A 10728-nucleotide genomic window follows, 5' to 3' on the forward strand; every position below is an offset into this window, starting at 1 on the left:
TGTCAGACAGAAGACCCCCAACCCATTTCTGTATGTTGGTGGTCCAGCTGAACAACTTGCTGGCTATTTTCGTACCTTTGCCATGCAATGTGCAGTGTGGGATTAAGAAGCAGCCCAGCCCCTAACCGACTACTTAGTCAGCCGCCACCAGCGAGACGCTCCTCTCTTCGTCCTCGACTGGATACATCGCCTGCACTCAAGCATTCCAGGAAGCAGTGCCACAGCTATGGAGAATGTGACAATATTTGACTCACCTGGAAAAGGGAGGGGTCTGAAGGCTAGCAAGGAATTTTGGGCTGGGGACGTTATCTTTTCGGAACCCAGCATCGCAGCTGTTGTCTTTGACAGGTATGGGTCATAAGTATCTTTTATTCCTTTAACTTGTGTTGTAGGATAACACTGCAGTCGCATGGTCTTATCGCAATTCCCCCCCACTTCTTTAATGTCATTACATAGTGATGAAATGGACCGCCTATATGGAAATATATACTGAAGAGGCAAATTCACCTCAAAATCATATTTGGTTTCCCTTGACCCAAGGCACATGTTTGAGCAGAAAAGAGTTTTGAGAATTCTTGTTCTGAAGCCATAGACGGACATACAGATTTATAGGTATCATATTACATTGGTGGAGGTAATACTGTATATTAGTGATTAGCTACCTGTGTATGTCTCTTACTTATTGTAGTATAATCGCCTTTCGTTATATTTTCTTATTACATTTGTTTATCTTTACCTTCCTCTTCTAATCATTTGGGATAAATCACATTTCTACTGCCTTATAGTGAGGTGTGTGATGTCCAAATTATTTTAGGTTACCAAATAATATTTGGAACCATATTTGGGAAATATGATTCCTTGCTTTATATACACTACCATTCAAAAGTTTGGGGTCACCCATAAATGTCCTTATTTTTGAAAGCAAAGCATTTTTATTTCAATGAAGATAACTAATAAACTAATCAGGAATACACTCTATACATTATTAACATGGCAAATGACAATTCTAGCTGGTTTTTGGTGCAATATCTACATCGGTGTATAGAGGCCCATTTCCAGTAACTATCACGCCAGTCTTCTAAAGGTACAAGGTGTTAGTCCATTGCGTCAGAAGGCTCAATAATATTAAAAAACCCTTGTGCAATCATCATTAGCACTGTTGAAAATAGTTTAGCTTAAAAGAGAAGGTATTGGGAGTAGAACAGACTGTTGTAGGATCATCATCAGTTTCTTACACGTATTACATTCTAACACCATCCCTACTTTGCAGTCTTGCAGATCGCATTTGCCACAGCTGTTTCCGCAGACAAGACAAACTGCAGCGATGTGGACAGTGCAAGTTCTCTCACTACTGCGACCGCACCTGCCAGCGGGCTGGCTGGGCCGAACACAAGCAAGAATGTGCCGCCATCAAAAACTATGGCAAGGTGCCCAATGAGAACATTCGGTGAGTTAAGAACACTTATAAATTTTAAGTATAGGTGTGAAGGTGAGAATAGTCGTACCCTGTGAGTGGATGGCAAAAGGTCCGCTATGATAGACTCCAGCTCGTTTGATACCCTGATGAGGTCTATAGAGCACTATAGCACTATAGAAACTGAGTGGAGGGATGTTCAAACCATTCTGCATGCATTGGTTCTCTACAACAGGGGTCACCAACGCCGGTCCTAGAAGGCACGTGTCCTGCAGGTTTTCAATCTCTCCCTGCTGTAAGACACCTGTTAAAATGATCAGGATCGTTATCAGGCTTCTCAAGAGCTTGCTGATGAGCTGATCATTTTAACAGGTGTGTTACAGCAGGGAGAGATTGAAAACCTGCAGGACAGGTGCCCTCGAGGGCGGGAGTTGGTGACCCCTGCTCTACAGAGAGCCTTCAGTGTTCAATCAAGTGCCGTTGTCCCCCCGATGCAGCTTGGTGGCTCGCATCATGTGGTGCCTGGACAAGGACAACGGCGTGGTGTCAGACACACAGCTGACCACGCTGGACCAGCTGGAGGACCACATCGAAGACATGCCAGAAGACGAGCTGAAGGAGTTCAAAGTGGACGTCCATAACTTTCTGGACTACTGGCCTCGCAACAGCAAGCAGCACACCAGCGACGTCATCTCGCACGTCTTTGGACTGGTGAGTGTTGAATTGACGCGTTTTATTTAGGCATTGACACAAACACAAAAATAAAGAAAATATTTCCATGAGGTGGGTCGTCCCTTTGGCTTGATCACTTAACAGAGGTTGCCAATTGCAATGGAGTGCTCACAAAAAGACCTGGGATAATAATGTCTTAATGATAATAACTTACATAGCACTTTTCAAGGAACATGTGGAACCAATATGACCTTTAAAGTCAGAGATGGGCACTTTACGCTTTTTTTCGTCCCTCCGTCCTTATTCATAGAAATAATCGTCCTTCCGAAGGGATGAGGACGGAAGGGTACCCAGGTCGCGGATGGAGGACGGACCGGCAAAAAAGTGCCCAGCTCTGATTAGTATTATTGTTAAATAGCAGATTTAATATCTAAACTAGCGTGTACAGTAAAAAATACCATCACACAGTTATCCTGCTGTCATGTAGATACTACCACAATAATCCAAAATACAGTAGTAGTATTTTGGATACAGCAGGATAACTGTATGTTGTATGATTACTACAGTAATCCAAAATACTACTACTGTATTTTGTAATCCAAAATACAGTAGTAGTATTTTGACAGTAGTAGTATCTTTAAATCAGTTGTTGTAGGCAAGGCAATCAGCACATGAGGTCAACCCAACACACACGATTCTATTTAAAGGAGACATGCCATTTCACAACAAAATATTTCCCAGGTGTCCTAATAACTTGTTTGAGACATGCTTTTGTCAGGATATCTATATATATTTTGTGTCTGAACTTAACCCAACTTTACAGAGCAATCAAGTATTACAGGTTATCGGAAGCTAATGTTGTTAGCCAATGCTAATCCTAGCTTCCAAAAAATCTCTATGTACCTCTGTTTACCTTAGCTTTGACATGATAGCAAGGGCATCGCACCAATGGGGGACGTTAATGGTTTCCATATAATAGTGCCTCTGTAAATTAGTCCTGCTGGTACATATCAGTGGGGCACACGTATATGCGTGCATATGGACTTGCTCACAGACACAGTTTTAGAAATAGGTGGATCACAAATTATTTACTTGGTGGTTTAATTTCATGTGGGCAGGCTCTCCAGAGACCCAACTATTTGTATACATGCCATTAAAAATCCCCTTTAAAATGAACTTTCCCTCTGTTGTACCTCCCAGATTAACTGCAACGGCTTCACTGTGAGCGACCAGAGGGGGCTTCAGGCCGTGGGCGTTGGCCTGTTCCCCAATCTGTGCCTGGTCAATCACGACTGCTGGCCCAACTGCACCGTCATCCTCAACCACGGCAAGTAAGTCAAACAGGCTCGGACATCTGATTAACACCTGCCGCGACTGTAGCATTTCAACGTGACGCGTGTTATGTGTGCCTGTGTATGTACGTATGTGTGCGTGTAAAACTGCTCCCTGTTTGTCTTTCAGTCAGTCAGCTGTGAATACTTTGTATCATTCTCAACGGAGGTGCGTTACCTCTTAGCCTTGTGCGTGTGGTTTGTCTATGAAAAATCTTTGTGTTCAGAAGTTACCTCCAAATATTCTGCTAACACTCATGCAAAGATGCTAACCTCTTTCTATATGTCTATATATACAATATAGCATCTCAGTAGATCATATTTTCATTACATTTATATTCACATTAATCTGTCTTCTAAAATGTTAACTCATCTACTCAAAAGCTGTTTTGACACAACATTATGACAAAAAAGGACAAATATGTTGTTATTCTTAATAGCTTTGTGTTAAAGAAACAATATGTTGCAATAGTGGTATGTGAAAGAACCACTGCTGCAGTACGGCACGGGCGGAGCCAGAACATGGCTAATGGGTGGACCTGAATATTTCTCTCACTGAGCACAATCCTCCTGTCCCGATACATCGAAATATTCAAATAAAATGACAAACTTAATAATATGAAGTTCAGATTTTCCTTAGACAATTATGCCATTCTTAATATTCAATAAAATAAAAAAACACAACAAAACACGAGTTAAAAAATAATTTAATAATAATTTACAAAAAATTATATCTTTTTTCATGAATCTCACTGGGTGGGCAATCTGTCAATCTGGGTGGGCCACCAATGGCTGCGCCCCTGGTTTCAGGTGTACATTTGTTAGCATGAATTCTTTACCACTGTTGATTTGTATTGTATTGGAGCAAAGGTATGTTATATTTCCCAAATGAACTATAAAGGGAGACCAGTGTTTCCCAACCTACACTGCGCCAAGGCAGATATTTCACTCAAAAAAATCTCATCACACCACCAGACAAAAAAGCTTCAAAAAGTGGATATAGTGGTGCTTTGCGATGCAAGTAATCCGATTAACAGGTTTTTCATGATGAGCCGTTGTACGGACAATTGGATTCTTTGACTTGCGAGTGCAAGCTTGAGTTACGATTGTTGTATGGCGGCCGTGACTCAACTCACTTCACAACAAGCAGCAGTTTGGTAGGTATAATTATAAAAACAATTATTCAAATTATTTTCTTCAACATGCTTATTGTCACTCCCAGTTGAAGTTTACTGTCAAACTAAACATAAAACAAAAGAGAATTACACCTTGTTTATTTAAAACAACCACGTAGCTAGCTTAAAGCTAATACATAATGATGAACAAAATTAAACACTAACACAATATTGTATTTCCTTTTCCTTCCTCCCTTCCCCATTCATTTGATTGGACTAAAAACCACAGCATGAATCAGGGTTTATCATCACGCCAATAATAAAATCATCCTCTAAAACAGTAATACAAATAAAGCCTTAAATGTGTGCTGACCGTTGTTTTAACAGAGCTTCTCCATTGCTTCTCAGGATTGAGCTGCGTTCGTTGGGTAAGATAGCAGAGGGCGAGGAGCTGACCGTCTCCTACGTGGACTTCATCAACGTGTCGGAGGAGAGGCAGAGGCTGCTGAAGACGCAATACTTCTTCGATTGTACGTGCCACCACTGCAAGGAGCGCATCAAGGACGACCTGAAGATGGGAGGCAGGGAACAAGACGGCATCAAGGTTGACCTTTCATTTTGTCTCTTCTGAGAATGCAGGAGGTAAACTTGGTTGAAACAGTCACACTATGTCTAGTAGCACAGTCGTGGCTGATAAGGGAAACACGAGAAGAGACACAGAGGCTATTTAAAGCAAAGATAATTCCCGATGACTTAAGCTTTTTATCTGTGAATGCAAACAGCTAAATACAGCATCATAGGAAAACCCACTGCAGTAAGTGTAGTCCTTATTGCAAATCACTCAGTGGTTGTTAGGGATTGGAGAGTATTGATACCACGTATAAGTATTGGGCCAATACCACCCTTATTTTAAGGTATCGGGTACTTTTCAAGGCTACTGATACCAGCCACAGATACTTAAGGCAAAAAAAAAACTTGACGTCAAGTAAGTCCTCTTCGACAGTAGTTGGCCTGTTCTGTGGCAGTTTGAGAACTTAAAAAATAAAACAGCACTATCCGGTGGGGCATGTCATTATTTAAGTAATTTATTCTAATGCGGGTAATGTTAATGCAACTTGTGCTTCTAACTTTGATAAATACAGTAATTTTCATCTTTATCATTCTCCTTTTTTTTTTCTTTGGTTGCAACATTTTGACTTCATATTTGCAGAAAGAAATTTTAGGGAGTCAAACATTTTTTAAAAAAAACAACAACTACTCTACTACTCCAGCATGTACATATTTTTGTCATTGAGCATAAGCTACTGTATATCAAAAAAACATGATGATTAAAGTTTAATTAACTATCTCTCCTTTCTGCCTTCTTTTAGCCATCAGAGGAGCAAGTGAAAGAATCAACAGAGTACTGTTTTCAGATGCTGGAGAAAATGGACCAGGCCCGATTAAAGGGCGACTATCACGAGGTGATCAAACACTTCATGGCTTTCCCCTCCATTTTGAAATGGGTGCTCATCCTGTATTGTGTATTTCCTCAGGTGGTGAAGATTTGCAAGGAGTGCATAGAGAAGGCAGAGCCCGTACTTGCCGACACTCACATCTACCTGCTGAGGATGTTGAGCACCATGAGCGAGGTGCAGGCCTACCTGCAGTACTTTGAAGATGCTGCCGAATACGCCCGCAAAATGGTGGATGGCTACATGTATGTAGAGAAGAATCTTTTTTTTTTAAATTATTATTTTTATTTTCGACACTAAGCAGTACGGAGTAATTTAAAAGGAGTAATAAAAATATTATAAGAAAAAGTAGTTTCTTGTGGGAAAAAAAACCTCATATACAATACAACTTTATTTATATCGCGCATTTCACAACAGCTGCACCTGCAACAAAGCACTTCACATATGACATAAAATAGCAATAATACAACAACAAAGACAGTGAAAGCAGTAAATTAAAACACAAAATGATATATTTCATGGGTGGAAAAAGCGAATTCACGATATAACAAAAATGATTCCCAATGGACCAATCAATAAACAGCAGTGTCTAGCTCCAACCCCCTAAGTGTCCAAAGCGAACTATAGCATCCGGCACCCCAATGAACACAGTATAAAAAGTGGGACGGTTCAATTTGGTTACTCTGTAGTCATTTGCAATACAAATTGTACTGCTTGGTGCCTTAGTTTTTTATTCTTGCATGAACAAGTGTTACGACGGATCATTTCAATGTTGGCACGGCGGGCAGGAAGCTGTACCATCCCAACAACCCGACCCTGGGGATGGCGGCCATGCGAGCGGGAGTCACACACTGGCAAGCCGGCATGATCGAGGTGGGCCACGGGATGATCTGCAAGGCCTACGCCATTCTCATGGTAACGCACGGCCCCACGCATCCCATCACCAAGGACTTGGAGGTATGAAAATCGCTCCAGTAATGAGGTCACCTTGTGATATTGAGCTATAATTCCATTATTGTTTGTATCAGATGATTAAATCTAGCAGGAAAAAAAAGTTTTTTTTTCAATCGGTATCCCATGACAAGGTTACAGATACAGTAATGCTTTTGCAAAAAAAAAACTTTACAAGAATAAAGTTGTAAGGTTACAATAATTATTTTTTCTTTAATTTTAAAAGGGAAAAAGTATCATAGTAAGATAAATCAACCTTAATTTTTTTTAGAGTAAAGTTACAATTTTACAAGAGTAAAATGGTGAAGAGAGAGAGACAAAAGAATATAAATAAATTTACAAGACTATAGTCATAATGTTACAAGGAGGTTTGTAATGAGAGGGAAAAATGCAACAAGGAAGTTTATATTTTGAGGTAAAAAACACAGGAAAAGTTGCAATGTGCATTTTGATATGAGAACTATATTTTGTGAAAAAAACCTTTCCAATGGAAAAGACAATTTTACTATTGAACAAAGTAAAATTGTCCCAAGAAACAAGTCGTAATGCTAAAAGAAAAAGGTTGTATTAACAACTACAAGAAATGTGACAAAAAATGAACTGTAAGAAAAAAGGTGATTTTTCAGCAAAAAAAAGAAAAATAAAAACAGCAGTTTGGTAGATGATTTCTTTGTTGCAAGAATGCTTCCTGGTGCTAAATCTTACATTTGAAAGTCTGTTTATTACGCTTCTAAATGGTGCCTCATTCCTATGCAACATGCATTTGTGGCATGAACAGCACTGAATATGTGGTTTCGCCCATGAAAAATGTGTAAAATGCTCTGCCATTGCCAAACTTCTTATTTTGCTATTGCCTCTTGCTTTGAATTTGTGGAACCTAAACACATGGAGGAACGTTCGTACATTGAGCAATGAGTCCGTATTTTGCCTACGGCGGCCCGATGAACTTCGGTAACAATTTCAAAGTCATTCGAAGAGAAATTTGAATTAAAACAGAGTTCTGACGCTCCTGCCTTCACGCACCCTTTTCCCCACTTCAGTCAATGCGCGTGCAGACGGAGATGGAGCTGAGGATGTTCAAGCAGAATGAGTACGTCTACCACAGTATGAGAGAGGCTGCGCTGAAAAACAGACCCATGACCATGATGCATGAACCCAAGTCCATGGAGGAAGGCATCAAGAATCTTTTCCACAGGAGGAAATAAAACACCGCAGAATGTCATCTGTATTATGTGCTCCCCTCTTTCAGTTCCACATGTTTCACATTAAACATATCCTGATAAGCGCAACGTGTGTCCTTTACACATTCCACAGTTCAGCAGCATGACAGTAGGTCCATTCGGCAGAGTTGTGTGTATATGTTGTCTAGTCCAACATTTTACACATTATCTAGTGACATGTTTAAAGAGGAAGTCAACCCAAACATTTTTTTCAAGAATATGTTCCCAGCAGGCCCACTAGTTGAAACACAGGATCCTGATTAATTTTGTGTTTGTGGCATATAAGTACTCGTTTTTGCCATCTATAGGGGCGGCCATTTTGTCTTCTGTTGAATGAAAATGACATCACCCCTGCTCACAACGACCAATCACGACTGACCTGCTTTCTGAATCTGAGCCGTGATTGGTCATTTTCAGTCAACAGAAGACAAAATGGCCACCCCCGGAGATGGCTAGAAACGAGTGGATCAACACTTATTCCACAAACGCAATATCAGAATGCCCTGTTTCAACTAGTGGGCTTGCATAGAATGTATTCTTGAAAAAAAAAAAAAAAAAAAGTTTGTGTTGAACTTTAATGAAGGCGGCCAGCTTACTTTTAAAATCATTTTTATAGTTATTAAATGTACATGAAAAAGACAATTTTACTGCTGCAAATGCCATACATGTGAAGTATCCCATTAACTTTGGACTTTTCAGTGTGGTACAAGAACTCCCTCTACAGTTGACCAAGTACATTTTCATATGAAACTTTTAAAGGCAGAGTTTTCGTCTTTAGCTTGAATGTTGCCTCACTTCACTAAACCACACACAAAAGCCAACAGTAGCCGCAGCTTGGTTGCATGACTCATTACAATTTTACTCTAATGCTAAATGCTAGTTTGAGCAATACACAGAGCTAGGCATTCAGTCTGTGACGGACCAGTCTGTCTGTCACTGACAAACGCCTGTTTTGCTGACAGGCAAATTTTTAAAAATTGCCTGATTAAGCAGAGACAGAAACCTTATTTAGTCCGCCATTAGTCTATTTTTCACAGCTCTGGTAATATACAATTTTTAAAAAGGTGGCAATGTTTACTTTTGAAATTTTGCCAATTCCAAATTTATTCTGAATCCACAGCTGTATTAAGTCCCTTGAATTACTACTCATCGCCAGTTAATGGAAATTTCTCTTTAGGTGTATGCTCAGTTAAGCTTAGAAAGTCCAAGATGATAGGTCAGTGCACAATCACTGGGTTAAACCTTTGACATTCAAAGAAAAAAAAAAAAAAGAAAAAGTAAACAAAACAGAAGTGTGCCTTTAATAATTTTATTATGCCAGGCGCAGACTTAAATGCGTTTGCTTGTCCTCTTGTACACAATGTCACCGAGTGTCATAGTCTGAAAAAGGAGACCAAATGTTAGGAATGTGGACATTTGGGAGCTTTTTGGAATTGCAACGCAACACACTCACATTGACAATTGTGTCCCCATCCAGCTGCGTGACTGACTCGATTCCCTTCAGGGAAACCTTCAGCGAGTTTCCTTCACGCTGAACCACCGCCTGGAGGGAAAAAAAAAATAAATAAAAAAAAAAATAAAAAAAAACAATTCACATGGCACTGTGCATTTTTTGCACTCAAGGGCCATATTTGAGTTGAGATTTATCCAGCACATTTGCAGACAAGGGAGTAAAACAAAAACAAAAAAATACTTGAAGTTGTTATTTAAAACATTTTAAATAACTTAACCAACACTAGCCAATTTTAGTGGGGGTGTGTTGACAAAACACGGCAGATAATGTTAAACAGAAAATGTAACAGATGGCTTTGTGTCCCTCAACATTTGACTGATTTCAATAATTTGTACTTTTCTAGCACATGAGGTTTTAAGTATTTGTTCAAGATTGACAAACTTGCACAATATACATTTTACTACGCATTGTAATTAACCATTTCAACATTTCAGGGGGAAAAAAAAAATACTGAACCTAACCCTTATAATGACATGTTAAAAAGGACATTCTGAATCAATGGAAAAAATATTTTTTTTTTGGGGGGGGGGATTATTTTGCCTTACTTTAACTTTCTCTCCAGTGATAGTGTCCAGCTCAGCCTCCTGTCCAATGGTGAAAGAGTTGACAAGGACGTTGGAGCCGGTCGTGACCGTCACTTTAAAGTTGTTGCCATTCTCCTCGATCTCAGAGACACTCTTAACATCTTTGCCTTTCTGGATGAGCTCATCAGGGAGACCTGGAATTAAAAAAAATATATATATATATATATATATATATATATATATATATAGCTGACACGGACCAGAGCATTTAAACTGATAATTAACAAAAGAACAGCTCTCACCAATGGCCTTCATGAAAGGCTCAAAGTTCTCCTGAGACTCCAGCTGGTATTTTCCAGAGAAAGACATGGTGTCAGGCAAATGAAGGTAGAAGGGACAAGAAGCTATCGTGTTGACTTATATACACCCCCCCACACACACACACACACACACAACATGGCACATCGCAATCATTAACTTCAGCTGTCTCCAATTACAGAGGCTGCAGGCCACTTGCAGATGATAAGACACTAG

The 10728-nt window shown here is 39.7% G+C and overlaps 2 protein-coding genes across 3 annotated transcripts; one reads left to right on the top strand and one right to left on the bottom strand.

The window, feature by feature from the left end:
• The first annotated feature begins 142 nt into the window (after positions 1-142).
• On the top strand, positions 143-8202 carry smyd1b (SET and MYND domain containing 1b). Of its 2 annotated transcripts, XM_086030839.1 has the most exons (10): positions 143-348; positions 1271-1447; positions 1912-2125; positions 3287-3417; positions 3548-3586; positions 4941-5136; positions 5903-5995; positions 6068-6231; positions 6775-6943; positions 7978-8202. In XM_086030839.1, the coding sequence occupies exons 1-10, from the start codon at positions 227-229 to the stop codon at positions 8140-8142; spliced, it is 1470 nt and encodes a 489-aa protein (XP_085886965.1). In that variant the 5' UTR covers positions 143-226; the 3' UTR covers positions 8143-8202. The 2 variants fall into 2 exon arrangements, with proteins under 2 accessions (XP_085886965.1, XP_085886966.1); XM_086030840.1 differs by lacking the exon at positions 3548-3586.
• A 1250-nt stretch (positions 8203-9452) lies between these two features.
• LOC147147119 (fatty acid-binding protein, liver-type-like) lies at positions 9453-10630 on the bottom strand. The gene is made up of 4 exons (XM_086030740.1): positions 10497-10630; positions 10216-10388; positions 9611-9700; positions 9453-9537 (listed from the first exon to the last, which is right to left on the bottom strand). The coding sequence occupies exons 1-4, from the start codon at positions 10561-10563 to the stop codon at positions 9487-9489; spliced, it is 381 nt and encodes a 126-aa protein (XP_085886866.1). The 5' UTR covers positions 10564-10630; the 3' UTR covers positions 9453-9486.
• Positions 10631-10728: the final 98 nt, after the last annotated feature.

Source organism: Filicampus tigris, chromosome 5 (assembly GCF_054856515.1).
Source record: "Filicampus tigris isolate MCC_2025a chromosome 5, RoL_Ftig_1.0, whole genome shotgun sequence".
Lineage (NCBI taxonomy): Eukaryota > Metazoa > Chordata > Actinopteri > Syngnathiformes > Syngnathidae > Filicampus > Filicampus tigris.